At 40.9% G+C, this 22196-nt stretch overlaps 1 protein-coding gene across 1 annotated transcript in view; it reads left to right on the top strand.

Moving 5' to 3' along the window:
- Positions 1–22196, top strand: part of GRIA3 (glutamate ionotropic receptor AMPA type subunit 3) — a 336547-nt gene that overhangs the window by 222812 nt on the left and 91539 nt on the right. Inside the window, exon 5 of the mRNA XM_044305700.1 lies at positions 19479–19532. Coding sequence (XP_044161635.1) covers positions 19479–19532 — 54 coding nt within the window. The remainder of the gene's footprint in view (positions 1–19478; positions 19533–22196) is intronic.

Raw genomic sequence — 22196 nt, 5'->3', positions numbered from 1 at the left:
TCGAATTTATCCTGAAATTTGGATCGAATTCCACTTTGTGGGATTCGAGTCACTCATCTCTAGTTGTGTGCATTAGGCCTTAGACTAATGCAGGAAATGGTGACCAGTGCCTTATATACTAGCGCTCATCTCTATATAATCATCAGCCTTTAACATAATGCAATGCTCATAAAATATATAATGTATAGACATGTCAGTCAATGTCCATTGATGTGTATTATATTGCAGTATAATCACCAGGATTACTACTGCTAATAATAATATTTTATTCTGGGCATTCCAGTGGCTGAATAGGAATAGTAAGAATTTCTGCAGTTATTGTCATAACTATCCTCCATCGCTTTTTCATGAAATTAAAACTGATGTATGCTAACAATCTGTGCTCCTTTTTCCGGCTTTTGATATGCCAGGGCATAGGCATCATGAGAGGTGACCTATAAATTCTGTCTCATGAATAGATCAATGGCTGTTCTCAGACTGGTGCAAAGCATTTTTTAGCAGAACAAATGCTGGTGTATTATTATTTCCTTACAGAACCAGTCATGCCACATTAAGTCGAAGGCGATTTCTGCCAGTTCAGTTATGCAGCAATTCCAGATAAAACCAAATTATGGCCCTTACTTGACCTTGGATCGCGTGCTCTGGAAAGCTTTTTCTCTCACTTCTTTCTCTTCCAATGAAAATGTGTTTTTTTCCAATCTACTATTGTTTATCTTAACGATTCCGCTGGACGGCTTTAGCTTCTTCTCTCATTACTTGTAGAGTACCTAACTGCTTAGAGCTGCTGGATGTGAGCAGTGAGCTCATTCGAGGAGATTGGTTTTGAACATCTGGCAGGGCAAAAAGCATGTGAATGAATATTTAGTTGAAAAGAGGACTAACACATCAATGCTTACAGTATGATAATATGCGCATAGCACTGGGAAATCAGAAATCGTTTATTATTACTAGATACTATTCATATTGAGGTCCCTTGTATGGTTTTGAAGGAAAAATAAGGATGAAGGATCAAAATAGTAAAAAAGTACAACCATGAGGTTGCTCTATTTGGCATGATGTTTTTGATCTTGAAGGGGTTGGGCCACCATTAAATGTTATTTTAATATAATTCAGCATTGAAAAATGACATACATTGGTTTACTTTCTGTTCCAAAAATGCTCCAGTTGTGAGATATCATCTTTACTTTATCATAATTGTGCCACTTCATGTTAAATTTGCATAGTAATCTGACAGTTACAGAGAGAGAGCTGCAGTAGAGAGGACATGCCCCCTGATAAAGGACACCCCACAAGAGCTGTCATAGAGAGAGAGAGCGCTGCAGAAAAAAGGACCCCCCCCCCCCCCCCGAGTTGCCAGCCTGAAGTGTAGCAAAGAAAATGTAGCAATGATTGGAGGGAGTTCTGGATCCAGTTGAGGTACTGGGATATCATGCACTAAATGATGCCTGATTTTGATTTCTTTACATCAATCATAGCATAACCCCCTTATCAGACATAATGCGTTTCACATATTAATGTATGCGCCAATTGTATCCAGTCTAAAAATATCTTAACCACCTGGAACATAACTGAAAGGGGTTGTGTCATCTTAGACAATGAGGGCATATCGCTAGGATATGCCCCCATTGTCTGATAGGTGCAGTTCCCAGAGGTGTGAACTCTGGGAACTTATCTCGTTAACGAAACCATCAAAGTCCAGAAGGGCGCACCGCACATGCGCAGCGCATTCTATGGGGCAGCCGAAAATAGCCGAGCGCTGGCTCGGCTATTTCCATAGGCCCCATAAAAATGAATAGGCGCAGCAGCAAGAGCAGCGCACACCCATTAGGAAGGCTTGGTGGTGACTGGATCCAGCACCACTGGCCACCACTTTGCCGCCCTCGTGTTGGGTTTTGTTTTAGAGATATGCCTCCATTGTCTGAGATGAGAATACCCCTTTAAAGAGAATCTGTGATCAGCTTGATGCTGCCCTATCTGAGAGCAGCACAAGCTGGAGCCAAACACGGCTTGTGTAATTAAAATGACGCAGTATTGAATAGCTCCAGTGCAAACCAAGCACTGGAGTCTGCTCAATAGACTGCACATACAGTAGTCAGGAGTCAAAACCATAGCACCATGGCACTCCCTGTCCGCCTGCTGGCTGACTGGTGCTCTTCCTCTAGCACTCAGTAGTTAACTTACTTCAGGATGGAGAGTGCTTCAACTTTGCAATAAACTCTCCATATCATTTCACTTTCTATGCTAAGAACTTAGGGACTGCAATGTTTGGACACACATTAGAGGGGTACTCTGAGTTTAAAAAAAATGAAAAAGACAGCAGGGGCGTAGCTAGAAATGACTGGGCCCCATAGCAAAAAAAATTATGGGCCCCCCTCCCGGATCTCCCACCCCCAGATACCTCTCAGACCTCCCACCCAAACACCCCTCCAGCACCTCCCACCCCAACATCCCCACACCCCTCCAAGACCTCCCACACCCATCCTAAATCTCCCACTGCCAGTCCCCAGACATAATGGTCCAGACATCAAGTGTCCTGCTCCCCCCACAATTTAATGGTTTAGACCTTGGAGATCCTGCGGCTCCCCCCTCAATAAATTGGTCCAGACCTCCAGGGTCCTGCTCCCCCGTCCTGCTCCCCCTTAAATATAATGGTCCAGACCTCCAGGGTCCTGCTCCCCCTCCTCCCCAGATATAATGATCCAGTGTTGTGTTCCCCCCTATATAATGGTCCAGACCATACCTCCAGGTCCTGCTCCCCCCTTCTCCTTAAATGTACTGGTCCAGACCTCCATGGTCCTGCTCCCCCCTTCTCCTTAAATGTACTGGTCCAGACCTCCAGGGTCCTGCTCCCCCCTTCTCCTTAAATGTACTGGTCCAGACCTCCAGGGTCCTGCTCCCCCCTTCTCCTTAAATGTACTGGTCCAGACCTCCAGGGTCCTGCTCCCCCCTCCTCCCTAGATATAATGGTCCAGGACTCCAGAGTAAATTTTACCAGTCCCAGAGTCAGCCAGCCCTCACCTCACAGCCACTTGAACGTCTGCGCGCCCCCACACCCCAGCAGCGCTGCCAGGCCCAGCAGCACGCAGCTTCGCTGTACGCTCCGCCTCTTCCACTTCCTGCCAGTAGGACTGCCGCCCAGACTAGGAGCGGGACCACTCCCTTTCCTCACTGCAGGTACGCCTCTCTGCCTCCAGCCGCCCCCTATCGCACTGCCCACAGCCTACAGGCCTTGCAGATAGCGCTTTCTCTGTCTGTCCTCTGTCTGTAGCTATACCACATGAATTTAAAAAATAATAATAATCCTCAGCAGGCAGCCTGGGCCCCCAGTAGCGTAGGGCCCCATAGCCATTGCTTTGGCTGCTATGGTGATCCCTACGCCCATGAAAGACAGTATACTCACCATGAACTCCTTCCAGCATCACTTCTCCAATCCAACCTTCCTCTGCAGCCATTAAATCATGTGTTTCGGCTTGCAGCAGTGACATGCCCATATACTAAATGTGACTGCTGCAGCCAATCATTGACTGCAGCATTCACTTGCAGCCGAGAAAACAAAGATCAGCTGGGAGGATCAGAGGAACAGCTGGAGTGGAGGAGGTCCAAAATTAATTCTTTCATAGTTTTAACATCTTCCTTGAATCTGTCCTAGGTTTGTTTGTTTTTTCCAAATCTGACAACCACTATACAGAATAATGGCTGAACACACAGTACAACCCAATAATATATATTATTTACTGGTGATTTTCTCTTTCAATGGTGGAGGCTTTTTAATTATATAGAGTAGTTTATTTCATAGATGGAACTATAGAGAGATACTTAGCCTGCGGCTGCAGTGTTTCCAGCCCTATACTCTTCAGCAATGTTCCCTTTAAGCTTTTGTAGCTAGAGAATGGTCAGTCACAGACCTGGGCACTTTTCCCTCTAAACTGTGCAATCTAAAAAAGCAGCAGATTAATATTGCTGTATATCACTAACCAATAAGTCACTATCCCTGGTAGTCAAAGGTTAATACCAGAATGTCTGGTAGTCTAGGGTTTAGTACAAATTAGTGTGTCTACATCCTTGGTGGTCTATGATGATGAAGATGACATGAAAAGGTTAATGATACTGTCCCTGGAGGTTTAGGGCTTTGAATGTCAATATCCTTAGTTGGTTATAGCATAGAAAGGGTTAATGCCAATATTCCTGGTGGTTTAAGGCAAGGAAGTGGCTAATGCCAGTATCAATGGTGGTCTAGGGAAGAGAAAGGGTTAGTTATTATTATGGTCTATTGCAGTGAAGCTGGTAATCCTTCATATCTGGAGTCCAGTGGTTAAACATGACTACAGGTGCCAGCACTGTCCAATCCAGACTGTGACAGAAGGGTAACACATGACTGTTCAGCTTCCTGTACTTTACATGTACTAATAACAGAGATCAGGATCAGTGCAGGAAGGGATATAGAGGACTACTTTGACATCAGCATTTTGGCTTTCCGGTTTTAAAATCTGACAGAGGATCTCAAAACCGGGCCAAAACTGTTTAGGTTTGCCCCCGCTCATTGTCAATGGGGACAAACCTGATCAGGATGAATCAGTATGCATCAGTTCCCTTTTGTTGCATTTTATTTCTGGACACAAAACCACAGCAACCGGTCTGGAGGTTGACACAAACCCGTTTCATTGTATACAACACTGTGCTTCCGTAGGGATGCGGTTGTATTAAATCGATGGAACAAACCAGATTCGGCATTAAAAACATTGTAATGGGCAACGGATTGTTTTTTTCGGTAGCAAAAACACCAGATCCGGCAACATTGACTTACATTGATTTTCATGTTGCATCCCTTTTTTTTGTTACCGAAAAAAATTATCAGTCACCCATTGACTTACAATGATTTTAATGCCTGATCCAGTTTGTTCCGTTTGGATTTAATAGAACCGCATCCAAACAAAACAGATGCATAGTGTTATATAAAATCAAACAAATTCATTTTAGTCAGGTTTTGATATCCTCTGCCGGATCTGAAAGCATAAAAAATGCAGATGTGAAAGTAGCCAAACTTGCACCATTTTCTACATGCCATTTTTTCATGTTCATATCGCAGGATCAGTGTAGGAAGTATGCCAGAACGACCCCCCAGAATGTCCCAAATGTTACAGTTGAACAAGCAGTTTTATTAAACAATGACATGGCCTTCATGAGTTATCTTTACACTGGGTTCAGTAATCACCCTTAATAGAAAAAAAGGAAAATCCACAGCTCACCTGCTTCCTTGCACTCGAAATAAGGGAACTTTCACAATTGCGGCAGAGTGATCCGGCAAAACGTATGCCAACTGCTGGCATTCCTAAGACTGATCAGTATCCTGATCAGTCTTAAAAATTGCTGATCAGTCAGAAAAATGCATTGAAATGCCGAATCTCTCTTTCCGGTGTCATCCGGCAAAACGTATCCGGCATTTTTTTTTCACCTTTTTTTCGGTCTGCGCATGCGATGGATGGATCCGGCATTCCGGTATTTTGAATGCCAGATCCGGCACTAATACATTTCTATAGAAAAAAAAATGCTGGATCCGGCATTCAGGAAAGTATTCCGTTTTTTTGGGCCGGAGATAAAAACGCCTGAATGACTAAACTGAAGACATCCTGATGCATCCTGAACAGATTGCTCTCAATTCAGAATGCATTAGGATAAAACTGATCAGTTCTTTTCCAGCATTGAGCCCTTTTGACGGAACTCAGTGCCGGAAAAGAAAAACGTTAGTGTGAAAGTACCCTAACAAGCACTTCTTGAGGCTTTGCTGGGCCGGTTCCCAGGTGAGGCAATGTGAGCAGTAATCCAAAGAAAAACGATGTGCAGCAAAAGTGCTTAATCCATTAAAAACCTTGTAAACTTTATATCTAAACATAAAATCAAAGAGTACACACCAGAAATGTATATAATCTAGAGCACAATAGTTGATTTTAGCTATGACTAAGGACACGTCAAATGTCCGAAACAAAACACATTTGTCGATGTTTACTCTTTGATTATATTTTTGGAAATAAAGCTTACAAGGTTTTTAATGGATTAAGCACTTTTGCTGGACATTGTTTTTCTTTGACTGACTGCTCACATTTCAGGAATCACTGCCCACCAAATCGGGCAGTGCCAAAGTGACCATAGGCCTTCATCCTATCCAACCATGCCAATATGAATCTCTAAGAGGCTACTCTCTTCAAAAGTCTGCCTCACATTTACACAGCTGGCAGGACTAAACTAGCAAGTTGTACCTCCTCAGGTCCTTACGGCTACTTATGCCACTAGCTGTTGGGAGGTTCCAGAGTACTTGCAAAATACAATATTAATTCTAAAAATTGTATGCAGGAAGAGGAGTAGTACTCTTATGTTTGTCCCCTTTGCCCCATCAGGTCACCCACTCTTCTACAGGGTGGGCCATTTATATGGATACACCTTAATAAAATGGGAATGGTTGGTGATATTAACTTCCTGTTTGTGGCACATTAGTATATGTGAGGGGGGGGGGGGAAACTTTGCAAGATGGGTGGTGACCATGGCGGCCAATTTGAAGTCGGACATTTTGAATCCAACTTTTGTTTTTTCAATAGGAAGAGGGTCATGTGACACATCAAACTTATTGGGAATTTCACAAGAAAAACAATGGTGTGATTGGTTTTAACGTAACTTTATGTTCTGACCACTTATAAAATGTGTTCAATGTGCTGCCCATTGTGTTGGATTGTCAATGCAACCCTCTTCTCCCACTCTTCACACACTGATAGCAACACCGCAGGAGAAATGCTAGCACAGGCTTCCAGTATCCGTAGCTTCAGGTGCTGCACATCTCGTATCTTCACAGCATATGCAGTGTTGCTATCAGTGTGTGAAGAGTGGGAGAAGAGGGTTGCATTGACAATCCAACACAATGGGCAGCACATTAAACACATTTTCTAAGTGGTCAGAAACTTGTAAATAACTCATGAAAGAACAAAGTTACATTAAAACCAAGCACACTATTGTTTTTTCTTGTGAAATTCCCAATAAGTTTGATGTGTCACATGACCCTCTTCCTATTGAAAAAACAAAAGTTGGATTCAAAATGGCCGACTTCAAAATGGCCACCATGGTCACCACCCATCTTGCAAAGTTTCCCCCCTCACATATACTAATGTGCCACAAACAGGAAGTCAACATCACCAACCATTCCCATTTTATTAAGGTGTATCCATATAAATGGCCCACCCTGTACATTCAGGAGAGTGTATGCACTGCAGTAGGCTTCAGGGCAGCCCACCCATTCTCTGCTCAGTCCACCTCTTGGCAGGTACCCTCACTACCCACATTACTCAGGCAATGGCTTACAATAACTTAAACACATTTTCTAAGTGGTCAGAAACTTGTAAATAACTCATGAAAGAACAAAGTTACATTAAAACCAAGCACACTATTGTTTTTTCTTGTGAAATTCCCAATAAGTTTGATGTGTCACATGACCCTCTTCCTATTGAAAAAACAAAAGTTGGATTCAAAATGGCCGACTTCAAAATGGCCACCATGGTCACCACCCATCTTGCAAAGTTTCCCCCCTCACATATACTAATGTGCCACAAACAGGAAGTCAACATCACCAACCATTCCCATTTTATTAAGGTGTATCCATATAAATGGCCCACCCTGTACATTCAGGAGAGTGTATGCACTGCAGTAGGCTTCAGGGCAGCCCACCCATTCTCTGCTCAGTCCACCTCTTGGCAGGTACCCTCACTACCCACATTACTCAGGCAATGGCTTACAATAACTTCAATCTCCTTCCATCAGCCCACTGGCTTGTCTCAGAGTAAACCGATCCTCTGCTCTGTAATATATTTCACAGGTTTCTTTGTCACTACATGTGGTCAGTCCTGCCTTGCTCCTCATTTCTTCACCTAATAGGCCCTCCTGGTAATCCCTTTCTTGAACAGTAACAGTACGGTACTTGCATTGACCTACAATGTTGTGACCTGGAAGCAGGTAGCCAGGAAACTATGGGGCAGATTTATCAAAATTGGTGTAAAGGAAAACGGGCTTTGTTGCCCATTGCAACCAATCAGATTCCATCTTTAATTTTCCTCAGAAAAATGAAACATGGAATCTGATTGATTGTAATGGGCAACTATGTGAGTTTTCCTTTACACCAGTTTTGATCTCACCCCATGTTTGCTGGTGACCAGGGATACTGGCAGAGTCTGGTGCAGTGAACGAGTACAGCAGACCACTGTACTTTGTCAACACAAGTTGAAAAAAAAGACACACATAATAGGAAAGTCGCAGCAAATATAAAGGAAAATTACAAAAATACTGTTTAAGGGGGAAATGAGGGTTATCCTCTCGTCCTTCCAAGCAGATGAGTGGAAACACTTGCATTGCTTTGCATTGCATTGCATTGTTTATCTTTTAGACTCATTTGTCTTTACTATCTCTCACGTCTCAGATGTATGTCCTTACATTTTAAACCGAGAAAGCATAATTTTCAGAGTAGATGCATTGTGCTGTATTGGGTCTAAATCCTCCTCATGTAATCCTCCTGCGCTGTTCAATGTCACTACTCAATCTTCTGCCTTCTACACAAGCGTTCACTGTGTGAGTATTTGATAGATTTACTTGCTCTAGTCTCTTGCCCTCCTTCATGCAAAGCCAAGCCACTTTTTCATCTTCTTCAGTTGAGCATTCATGTGGGTGATTGGTTCTGCCTTACTTAGCTAATCCAGAAGCTACAGCCTGACTACTGAACATGCCAAGGTATGCTGACTAAAGCATGTGCTGAATCTTTGAAAAGCTAATAATCACGAATGAAACAATTACAAGCCGGCTAACATGATGTGCAGACAACTAAGAAACAGCTAAATTGCATAATTCCCACATCTTTTCTGATCCGTTAACTTGATACTTAAGGGTAGGTTCATATCACCGTTTCATTTTCCGTTCTTTAGATCCATCAGAAGAACAGAAAACTTAGTTATGCTAAGTTTGCATCAGTTTTAGCCATTTCCATCTGATATCTGTTATTTTAGATGGAAATGGCTAAAACATATGTCCATATTTCTGTTCCACTAAAAATAGAACATGTTATATTCTTGTCTGCATTACGGACAAGGATAGTACTGTTCTATTAGGGGCCATCTGTTTTGTTCCGCAATATACAGAATGCACAGGGATGTCATCCGTATTTTTTGTGGATCCGTTTTTTGTGGACCGCAAAATATATACGGTCATGTGCATGAATCCTAACACCTTGAAAATAAGGGTGCAACAAGCTTTAACCTTGTGATTGCTATGTAGCAGTGCAGCCATTGAACTGAACGGGGTAAAAGGCTCACACCACAACTTGCAAGCTTCTCCGCCCGTGAAAGGCCTAAAAGAAAATGAAGGTTGTAGAGTAGCCTAGTCAAAGTCTGGACTTAAATCCAATCGAGATGCTGTGGCATGACATTAAACAGGCCGTTCTTGCTCGAAAACCCTCCAATGTGGCAGAATTAAAACAATTCTGCAAAGAAGAGTGGGCCAAAATTCCTCCACAGAGATGTGAAAAACTCATTGCCAGTTATCTCAACGCTTGATTGTGGTTGTTGCCACCAAGGGTGGTACAACCAGTTATTGGGTTTAGGGGGCATTAACTTTTTCACATATGGCCAGGTTGGTTTAATAAATGAAATCATCATTTATGAGCTGTATTTTTTATTTATTCAGGTTATCTGTCTAATATTCCAATGTGTTTGATAATCTGAAACAAAATTTATCTGTAAGGGGCAAATACTTTTTCAAAGCACTGTATATGTTAACTTTCTTACTAACTCTGGTCATAGATATAACATAATGGCAGTGTTCGCATGCTGTAAGACTGTAGTGGAATGGATTTTCTGGAATCGCATTCACATGGGTGCAGCTTAGAAAGCAGTAAGTATAGGGGATGTTTTTTCCGGTATAGATACAGTTCTGGCTGTATAAACTTTTTTTGGAGAACACGTTTTTCATGCTGTGATGCAACTCTCTGCAGTGTTTCTGCATGAATACTGATCAGAGCTACAAAATTTGGTTCATCTCATTTATTCATATCAGCGTTCACTGCCTGTTGTTTGTGAATTATCTTTTTCTAAAAAGTAATATTAAATAAAGATCTAATTAAAAGAAAAGTGTGGGATCTGTCTACAAAACTGAGAAAGGGTACGGATACACAGTTTTTTGAAACGAGGTTTTGAAGCAGATCTGCCTACAGGATTTTGTGCCAAAGTCAGAAGTGGATGTGAAAGGATTCGGAAATATAAAGGGAGGATTTATGCTCTTCCCTCCTGGTGGGTCCACTTCTGACTTTGGCTGAAAAGTCTACTGGATAATCTTCAAAGCCCCATCCAAAAACTTGTCTTACCTAAAGAATAGTTTTTAGAAGTGCTAAGCATAGGGCAGTATCTACTGGGTGACTCCCTTCCACCTTCTCTTCTCCTGACTGTTTAAATGATAGGTCTCTATTGGCATATGTCGAGAAATATTGGTCAATTGAGACTACTTTCACACTCGCGTTTTGAGCGGATCTGTCATGGATCTCCAAAAACGGAACCATTACAATAATACAACCGCATGCATCCGTCATGAACAGATACGTTTGTATTATCTGTAACATAGCCAAGACGGATCCATCATGAACTCCATTGACAGTCAATGGGAGATGGATCAGTTTTCTATTGTGCAAGAGAAAACAGATCCGTCCCCATTGACTTACATTTTGTGCCAGGACCGATCCGTTTGGCTCAGTTTCATCAAGCGGCTAGCAAAATGCTGCAGGCAGTGTTTTGGTGTCCGCCTCCAGAGCGGAATGGTGACTGAACGGTGGCAAACTGATGCATTCTGAGAAGATCCTTTTCCATTCAGAATGCAATAGGGCAAAACTGATCCGTTTTGGACCGCTTGTGAGAGCCGATGACGGCTCTCACAAACGGAAAGCCAAAGCGCGAGTGTGAAAGTAGCCTTAGTCATTTAAGCCATGTGGAAGCCAGAGGAGAGCTGCCCGGCAGACACTAAAGACAGAATATAGGAGTTTGTTTGTAACAAGAGAACCTTATGGTTCTGGTAGTGTGAATCTGTGAGAGTAAGGCCATACCTTCAAGTTTTCTTATGCAGTCTTTGAAGTCAAAATCAGATGTGCATCATAAAAAGGAGGACAATCATTAAGGGCAGATTCTATTCTATGTTATGCTGTACCCTTAGGTGTTCAGCAGATAAACCATTGACTGGTAGCAACTTTTCTCAGCTAAGCCCATTGTACATCTTTATAGGGAAGAGACAAATGTCAGCTAAACAAGCATCTGATGTGTATGACCTGCATGTTTCCAAACCACAAAAAACTATTATTGGTAAAATAAATGTGTAACCTCAGGCCACTTTGGCTGAGAATGGATTTACCCTAAGCTGGTCTGCTACAGGCAAATCAAGTGGCTTAACTACAAATTTGCACGTTGTAATGCGTTACTATATTTAAAAAAAGTGAAATGCTAATTTTATGTTTTACATTTTATGAACTAGATCACGTGTAATAATCACCAAATAACTTTCAAGATTATGGTAGAAAAAGATGTCATATATTATTTTACATCCCAATGTCTCTAATACCATTTTAAAGCATATGTCAACCCTTGAATCCCATTTTAAACCCCTGTTTTAAGGTCCTTTTACACTGATTGATGTTTTAGACAATTATCGGCAACAAACAAAACATAGCAACTGCCTGATGATCGGCGGAGACGAGGGCTGCATTAACATGCAGTAACCTCCTCCATATGGGGAAAAGCAATCACTTGTCCTCGTAGAAAATCATTTTTGGGCAGCCGATCACTCTTTACACAGGCCAAACAGCTGCACCTCTTCACAGGCCTTTTTACTACAAATGCTCATCCTCAATAATTGTACTGATTACTGGACCTTTAATCCGCACAAAATTCAGACAAATCATTAAAAGGGTTTTCCAAGATTTTAATACTTTACTACTTTAATATCCTCTGGATAAATCATCAGTACTCCCGCCGATCAGCTGTTTGAGAAAGTATCGGCAACTTTCCCTAGGCCAGTGACAACAAATCTATCGGTCATGTAGCCTAGGCGCAGCTCAGCCCTATTCACGTGAATGGGGCTGAGAGTGATATCAAGCACAGTCGCTGCACAATGTACCTCGCTGTGCTTGGTAAGCTGCGAGTGCCACTGCCTTCTTAAACAGCTGATCGGCAGGGGTCTCGGGTGTCGGACCACACCAATCACATACTGATTGGTCAACCGTATTAAAATTAAAATCTTGGAAAACCCCTTTAAATCATTTTCAGGGTCTCTAAAGAGAAAGTTAATTTACATTCTATGAGTGTAATTTTATTCCAGCTGATGTAAAAGGAAAGAAGAAGTTAAAGGGAATCTGTCATCACATACCTGGAAATAATATCTTTTGATTGTGCAGAGCGCTTGTCAGATAAAAGAAATGCACTTGGTTCCATGTTGAAATGTGGCCCCAATTTGGAGAAATAACCCTTAGTACTTTATGCAAATGAGTGCCAAGGTGCCACAAGGGCATTACCGTTGCACCCAAAGTTTCAATCGATTTCTTTCTCTGGTCTGCACAAATAAAGGGTATTTTCAGGTATGTGGTGACAGAGTCCCTTTAAAGGGGTTATCCCACAAATTTTAAACTCTTTTTTTAAAACTTTTACTCACTTATGCAGAGTACTTTCTTCCCTTTCTATGGTCGAGCACCTGCATCTTTCAGGATGCTTTTCAATTAGCTTTTATTAACACTTTTCTCACCTGCATAGAGAGTGATCCTACACATATAGCCCCCAGAGATACATATAGTATATAATGCCTCCACAATTTCCTTCTCCATTGTCTCTATAGACAGATACATATAGCTATATGTTTCTATACATGTTGAATTAATGAAAGATGTCTTGGCCATTTTACCTCCTTTACTATGAGATCGCTATGGCACTGAGAGGAGGAAGGGAAGCTACTGTGCATGTTAGTCCACCACTGAATGCAAGAAATGGTGGACCAAAAGGGTAAACAGCAGGGGGCGCTACCAGAGAGGAACACATTATGTGCATAAAAAACAAACAATATTTTGATGTAATGTATATTGAAATATGTCAATTGAAATGCTCTTTTCAGTGCTCAGTAATACTTTTTGCAGGAAAACCCCTTTAAGCAGCTGCAGGCATAAAACAGTAAGATAAGTATAAAACATTATAGCAGTTTCCTATTTGTCATAATTTCTCTATACGTTTTAGGCTGGACCTATATAGTGTGTGTGTATATTGGTGTATATATACATAAATACATGTACAGTTCACTGCACACTATACACTACCATGTGCCTTCCTGCAGGCAAATTATTGTCAAAACCTCCAGTTCGCCATATCATACGAGAGAAATGGAAAGTTAAAACTTGACACGTGTCTGTTAGTGAATATGAGTCAGACCTCTCCACCAATTTCACGTCCTCGAGGAACTTGTCTGACACTATTTATAAATTAAGCATTGCCACTCTTATAAATCACCATAATGCTTCATTGTATTGACAGGGGTGCAGTAACCCAGAAGAGACGTCTTTCCCATCTTCAGTTGTCGGAATGCACAGCATAAACAGGATAGTGAGAGAAGATATATAGATTGCTAGTTAAGCTATATAAATCATATTTGTATCATCACTGTAGCAAGAATTGGACGTAGCAACGTTTTGTTCTCCGGCGCGGAACGTCTTTTATCATTTTAATGTCTCCGTGTTAATGAAATAAGCATTAATAACCTTGAGTCATACATAACATGTCCCTGATATGTGCAGACAGATCCATGACCTCGTGTTGGGCAAGCATGCTGTTGCATACTGAGAAAAAATCATATGTATTAATATTTATGAACTGAGAGCTTGTGGATATGATGGCGGAGAATTATCATACAATTATAAATCGTTAAAGCTACTAAGGGTCATTTAAATATCACAGTATGTTTGTAATGAGGACAAAACGCGTAAGAACTGAAATCATTATTACTGATTGCCTATATCCACTTTACTTAGTACTGGTAGAAGTATAGGACCTTTTATAGATGATTGCTTTCTTAATTGACATGTGCCAGCAAATATTAACAGTTGATTATTACTGGACGGGTGAGAAATGGTTCAAATGGATTTTATTGGGAGGTTTTTTTAGCCCCTGTTTTCATTTCATGTTTTTAGTCAATTTTTTAGTCTCTATGAATGTGCATTATGTTGATGTTCATATCAATGGAGTAATTATTTTAATTTTTTTAACATTGTTGTGTAAAGAAATAAGATTTGTATATACGGTTACTGTCCTGTCCTGGGACATTTAAACCCCACCCATGGGGCCACCAAGCTCAGACTTCCCCTCCCCCAGGACTACCCAAAAACACTCAGTCCTATTTAGGGTAAATGTGCACAAACCTTGCTGTCTTCCCCTTTGTGATCACACCTGGCCCTTCCAGGGACTGTTGGTAACTATGCGTATAATCAGCACATTCAAGCTTCAAAATGTGGAAATACCCCGAGCTGGTGCAGTCCATATCTCCTTACACAGAGATTTGTCACAGATCTTTTCTGTTGGAAGTTCCTCCTTCCAATCACCTGTAACAATGAGATTAATGGAGAAGCATGGAGACAATAAGAGAAGGTGTGGCTGGCTGTATTTTGGATGTGCACGCCACTGTTATGATTGCACTAATATGGGGACACTGTGGCTGGCATTGTGATGTGAGCATTGAAATATGTCACATTTATCCCCATTTATCCCAGTAATGTTACTTTAGGTCTCATGATACAGTCCTATTATTTTTCCCACTGGTTAGAAATAATTTCCCCCACCAGCTCCACTACTTAACAAACAGGGTCTTATTTCAACTGCAATATCCAGCATAACAAATATGCCTTCATAGAGATGACAGAACCGATAATGCTCCTCTGCAGAAGATAATGAACAGAGGGATCAGAATGTTTCAGCATTTTTTTAATTATATATCTGTTTTAATGAGCACTGCCATGTCCCCCAACAATGGTGGTTCCCTTTACCTTGCTGTAGTCACCCTTCACAGACTCTGACATGTTTTCTTTCTATCTAGCTCCCACCCCCACATTCCCCCAATTTGCTATTGAGGTCATGACGGTACAAGGCATTACTCCAGAATGGAGGGGCCTGAAAAGTAAATCTCCTGCAGAATCTGTGTACTAGTAGCTGCCATTGTTGGAGGACACAACAGGTCCTCTTTGAAAGTACAAACCCAGAAAAGCCTTTTTTATATTCACATTAGAAACACATATGTTTTACAATGAGCAATAATTATGGAAGCCTTCCTTTTTTTCACTTGCTACAGACAATTTCAGAAAGCTGCAATCCTCTGAACATCTAAAGCTGTTTGGCTATTTTTTCTGCATTACTTAAAATGACATGAATGACTTAAACCCCTAAAAAGCTTAACTGAGCTTGCATTGCTCCCCATGGACCTGCACTATAAACAGGATTATTCCTTTGTGTGGTAATGAAAAGCGCACTTCACTTTCTCTTATTTCTTTTACTTACCTTTAGACATTAGCACAGCAGTCATAGAAGACAACAACAAAAAAATACACAAAACAGATATATGGAACCATTTCGGTCTCATATTTTGAATGTGCTTATTAATTACTATCCACTGGCAAAAACTGGAAATCTTCGAATATCTGTTACCATCCCTGAGCTATAGTGCTCTTAAAGGAAATCTGTTACCAGGAAATTCACTGGTAACCCAGGCACAATGCCTTGTAGGACTAGTTCATCTGAATCCAATGATACCTTTCATGTATTGATCTATTGTTTTATTCTGGAGATAAAGCTCTTTTAATCCATATGCAAAGGAGAAGTTGAGCGCATGGAGGGCGGGCCTAAGGCACGCTGTGCACTCTTACTTCCCCCATTTCCTCTGCCAGCCCCTCCCTCTCCTTCTTGATTGACAGAGCCAGGGGAGATTCCTATGCAGGAACCTGACCTTGTTAATCAAAGAGAAGAAGGGGCTGGCAGAAGGAGGAGGAGCAAGGGTGCACAGAGTGGTTGGGCCCGCCCTTGTTGCACTTAACTGCTCATTTGCATATGGACTAGAAATGTTTTATCTCCAGAAGTGGACAATATCAATCAAGTCAGCTGAGCTCATGAACACAGCACATTATCACTTAATTTCACTTTCAACTTTGTGCTGAGCTCCAATTCATGGCCCATACAGCATTGTTGTGTGCATCCACTTTCAAATGGAGACAAACCTTGTGTTTTTCTGTTACATTTTTTTTCCCTGCATGAATCTGTGAAGAAATCAATTGCAGTATATTACTACTTTATCAGGCACTATACAGTACTACAGTATATGGCAGTAATCCAGAACAACAGGGATCCCCCACAGGCTCTTGGCACAATTCTTTATCTTGTTCTCGAGGCTCCTTGAGGGGTATGTACTGAAGATGTAGGTGTGCTCTAAAAAAAATTTGAGAAAAAATATGAAACGCAACATTTTCTAGGAATATGTTGGTAGCAGAACAAATACATATGGGGCAGAGCTATGTTTATCAGATACAACAGAGCTACATTTTTCATTTGAATGTAGTAAAATGCCTTATTTGGGGTTTAATCAGTATGCTAAAATGGTGCATGTTAGAACAAAGGAGCAGTTCAAAACAGCCAAATCACACTAATAGTCAAATATGTTAAATGTCCAACCGCAACCACATTTAAAGGGAACCTGTCACATGGAACATGGTGTCTGAGCTGCATGCAGTAGGTTATAGAGCAGGAGAAGCTGAGCAAATTGATATATACTGTAGTTTTATGGGAAAAGATTCAGAAAAATTCCATTCTAGACTTTGAAGTCAAGGAGGCGGTCCTATCAGTGATTGATAGTCTTCCCCCTATAACTGAGTATACAGAGATGGCTATCAATCACTGATATATTTTTTTTTAAGGTGTTCACCTGAGTAGAGCTGTTTGTTACGGACGTGGCGATACCTAATATGTATACATTTTTACAAATTTTTCACTTTAGCACAATAATAGCAGTTTGGAAGCAAAAAATAATCATATTTTAGTATCTCATAGTCTGAGAGCAATAGCTTTTTTATTTTTTGACCGATTCTCTCAGGTATGGTCTCATTTTTAGTGGGATGAGGTGATGGTCTGATTGGTACTATTTTGGGGGGTATAAGCCATTTTTGTGATGTAATGTGACAAAAATGGCATTTTTTTTACACAGTTTTTTTAGTGGTTAGGTCATGTGATATTTTTATAGAGCTGTTTGTTACGGACGTGGCAATACCTAATATGTATACTTTTTTTAAAAATTTTCACTTTAGCACAATAATAGCAGTTTTGACACAAAAAAATGTTTTAGTGTCTCCATGTTCTGAGAGCTATATATTTTTTATTTTTTGGGCGATTGTCTTAGGTAAGGGCTCATTTTTTGCGGGATGAGGTGAAGGTTTTATTGATACCATTTTGGGGGGGCATTCGCCTTTTTGATTGCTTGGTGTTGCACTTTTTGTGATGTAAGGTGACAAAAATGGCTTTTTTTTACACAGTTTTTATTTTTTATTTTTTATGGTATTTATCGGACAGGGTGGATCATGTCATATATTTATAAAGCCGGTCATTACGGATGCGGCAATACCTAATATGTGTGGGTTTTGTTTTTTCATTTTTTATTATTAAATAAGGGGAAAGGGGCGTTTTTTTTAACTTTTTTTGCTTTACTTTATTTATGACATTCACTTTTGGAGTTCTGATCCCCTCTGCAATGCATTACAATACATCTGTATTGAAATGCATTGCCTGTTAGTGCATGACACTGAGTCTGCCTGAGGCTGGATCTCCTCGGCTCCCATAGAAGGCAGTTCCCGATGCAGTGCAAGGCATTGGGCAGCCTCTGCATGGCAATGGGCTGCCTTGTGTCGCATTGGGTCCCCGCCACAGCAGCAACCCCGACACAAACCTCTTCTATGTTGCGATCAGCACGGACCACAGCATAGAAGGGGTTAATCCGCCGGCATCGGCTTTTACAGCGATGCCGGTGGATACAGCAGGGGCCTGGCTACCACGGACTGCCGGGCCCCTGCAGTGATCGCGAGCGCACCGCTCTGGTGCCTGCGTGATCACTATGACGTACTATTACGTCAAATTGCGGAAACTCAGTTGCTCCCATGACTTAACAGTACGTCAAAGGTCGGGAAGGGGTTAAACTGTATTCAGGATCATAATCCCTGACAAGCAGAGCAGAGAGGAGGATGAGGCAGTTCTTTACCTCAGTGTTGTGAAGTAACTTGTCCTGCTGTGTGATAAGGAGTAGGACAGTGTTTACTAGTTTACCTACCTCTGGCCCTGAAAATGATTCCCAGTCTTCTCTCATTCAGACATGCACTGAAAACCTTACTTTTCAAACAGGCGTTTGATCTTCCTATATAACACTTATTTGGTTTATATAATTTTGGGGTTTTTCTTAAATCGTAGTCTATAAATTCACGGTTGGTAATGTTCTTTTATTTTAAAGATACTTTTTCCCCATGTTTATTAAATTGTTTTCTTCACATTCTCTATATTTTGTCCCAACCCTTTGAACCTTGAGATCCCCCTACCTTCCTCCCCTTTTTCTTGACTCTCCATTTGATAAGTGCTAGGAAATTGGTCTCTGGAATAGGTGCCTTATTCTCTAGGCCTTTGTGGCCCATGGCAAAGTGTCATGCCTTCTTTTTTTCCTCCCTGTTGAATTAGTCAGCTAAGCGCATCGAGGCCTGAAGGGTAACACTGTGTGTACACAAGACTATTCATCATCATCATCATCATCACTAGTAGGACAGCGGATATTTTATTTCCCTTAATGATTGCTCCCCAGACAAAACAAGCTATTAGAATTAATAAATGGTAACGGGGAATATATTTATAATAAAGTAATATTTATGTATTTTCATTTTCTTCATTCCTGGAGAACCCCTTTAAACAAAGCAGCAGCATAGAAACCAGTCAACTCACCACTACCTGGTCAGGTTGTGGTTTAATAGAAAATAGGTCTCCGTAGAAGTCCAAAGAACCCGTACAAGTCCAAAGGATATGGATTCTTTGGACTGCTACGGAGACCTATCATCCATTAAACCATAGCCTGATCAGGTAGTGGTGAGTTGACTGCTTTCTCTGCTGCTGCTTTGCTTAAATGTGGTTGCCGTTGGACATTTAACATTTTTGAATATTTCTGGTTTGAAATAGGACTAGGCATTGCTGGATCTGTATTATTCTACCATATAGAATAGTGAAATGCTAAAAAAAAAAATGGTGGAACCCTGTCTGACTCCGCACTGCGCTAGATTATAGAAGTGTAATCTAAAAACAACCTTTTCAAAGTTTCTGACATTTTCAGACTGACATCTAACTTAATTCCTGATCTGTGCTATTTTTTTTCCCTTGCAGGTTGTAATCCTTGGCAAACACACACGAGGCTACCACTATATGCTTGTAAACCTGGTAAGCGCTTGCATTATTCTGAACTCTCCGGCTCTGTAGTGCTTGTGTATTGACAATGTCTGAATTAATTATGGACAGAGAAGGAGCTGGTGAAAGGCTCCTTCCAGATTCCTGAGAAATGACCTGGCAAATAGAAGACAGATTGTGAAATATTACACTTCACCTTATTCTTTCAGTATTACATTATACCCTGCTATTGAAATGAGTCGGCTTCCGCTGTACTATATCTGCACAAGCTTTTGAATTGCAATAAAAAGAGGGAGAATTGGCCAATTTGTCCTGTATTTGCTGACATCATTCGGAACATTTTGTCTGTGCTTTGTGTTGGAAATGCTTTTTGGTTCCAGACGTGTCTCCAATCTTTATTTTCTGGCTGCTCTTTCGTACAGAAATACTTTACCTGTAAGCTGATGTTCCTCGTATATGACATGTCACAGCTGTCACTTGCCATTTTAGTGTTTTGGCAGATACTCATCACAATGCTCTCTATAGAACAGTTTGGAATTGTGTCAAAACATGTGTATTGCAGGGTATGATGATGAACCCATATTGAGCAGTGCTTTTATATAGTAATCTGTACATGAATTGTCAGACTGAATTTGTCAAATTGAGAACTGGACCATAATAAAGAAGAGTATATGTCATCCTGAGCAAGCACCTACATGGCAATACATTAAATCACATGCAGACAATAGAGGAATCTGATGAATTTAGATGACATTTACCTATGTGTGTCTGACTTTTCATTGATATATATAGCAGGTGTGGAAAAAATACTGAATAGTAAGAATGCTTTTAACAGTAGACGTGTTGGTGATGAGAGAATTAAAGTCAAACAAACTGACTTCAATCAGAATTTCAGAAAAGATTTGATTTGCCGCAAAGTTGCATTTTTTTGCGCTTCATGGTAACAAATCAATTTCCCCTGAAATGGCAGGGGGAAAAAAATGCATGCTCAACTCATCCATTTGCACACAAAGAGGTCACCATGGCCATATTGAATGAAAATACAGAGCAAAATCTTGCGCCCGATGATTTATGACGTCACCACGCTGGCTGGCGTGATGATGTCAGCACGTCACTGTGGGAGATTTTGCATGGTCTCTTCAATGAAGGCCTCGAATGGATAAGGTCAGTATTTTTTATTGTATTTTTTTTTTACCGATTTAACCCCTGAATGCCATCAATGTTAATCTCAGATGCTGTGATCAGTGATTAATGCGGCAACTGAGGGGTTCAATGACGGGGAAGCGCAATCGCCGTTCCCCATCATTGTGCCCGCTACATGCGAAGAAATGTACTGTGTAACTAAGTAATTCGGCAAAGCAGCCAAATTGATTTTTTTTAAACTCAATTAACAAAGTGCAAAGTGACCACCCTTTTCCTTCAAAACCGCATCAAACTGAAAACTACACAGTAGATGCACTCTTCCTTCCACTGTATAGTTTCCAGCATCAGCAGTTTCCTAAAGCAGCTGATTTGTGGGTTTGCCGGGCGTCTGACCCATACAGATGTAATATTGATGACCTGTCCCTGAGGATAGGTCATGAGTATCTAAGTCGGAAAACCCCTTTAAAAAGCATACTTGGTTCTTTTTAATATAACTGTATGAAAAAAGGATACACCACAGATATGCAACAGCATGAAGTCTATGGCGTTCTTTTTGTCAGATCTTGGCATGTTAAAGGGGCTAACCATTTTCTGGCTACTGTTGACCAATATCAATGCAAGATGACTATTTGGCATTTACTAATATCACCTTTGCTGATATTCTGTGCCATATATTTTATGAGTAATGTGACTTGTGTAAGGGATCATCTCTTTTCAGAGGGTCACACTCACAGATATCTTGCCAGTAGTGTTAGTCAAGCACCAAAGTGCTCGTGTGCTCTGGTGATCGAGTAGAATTCTTTCCAATCCTCGGGAAGTCAATGGGAGAACCCGAGCATTAAACCAGGTACCCCCTGCTCTGAAGAGGAGAGGGTGTCGTGACTCTAGTTTGGCTTAGGAGTCCCTGCTCTGACACCATATATAGCTACTGTATGTCCATATATATAGTCAGTGAATTTAAATCAAATTTAGCTACTAAAACTACTAAAGTCTATTGGTTTCATGGTCTTATGACAAGAGTAATCGTCTTGTCATAAGACTATAAAACCAATAGATGGCGCTGTTCATGACTCATGAACAGCACCATCTATTGGTTTCATAGTCTTATGACAAGAGTAATCATCTTGCCATAAGACTATGAAACCAATAGATGGCAATGTTCATGAGTAGTGTGGATAGCAAATTTTCCATGAAAATAGTTTTTCAGCTGAAAAGCAAGGCAGATTCTGCTCATTTGCATGTCTTCCTATATGCCCATGTTTATGCAAATGAGTTTTTACATGACAAAACTGTTTAGAAAGGTTATTGAATATTATGTTAGGACAAACCAAAAACTTTTTGTCTCCCTGATGATATTGATCTATGTGTGCAGGTCCACCCAAGCCATCCAACAGATCTGAAGTAACTTTGAGGTTTACTGGCTCAAAGGCTGCCATTGTAAGGTACGCTGACTAAGCTTGTCATCTGTCTCATGGATAGATTGATGGCTTGCATGTACCTTGCTTTTGGAATATAGCCTTTGTGTGGTTGTCTATTGTATGTTGTAGCTAATAG

The sequence above is a fragment of the Bufo gargarizans genome, chromosome 9 (assembly GCF_014858855.1).
Source record: "Bufo gargarizans isolate SCDJY-AF-19 chromosome 9, ASM1485885v1, whole genome shotgun sequence".
Taxonomy (NCBI): domain Eukaryota; kingdom Metazoa; phylum Chordata; class Amphibia; order Anura; family Bufonidae; genus Bufo; species Bufo gargarizans.
Note: the sequence above shows the minus strand (reverse complement) of the source record. Positions and strands in the feature narration are given on the sequence as shown.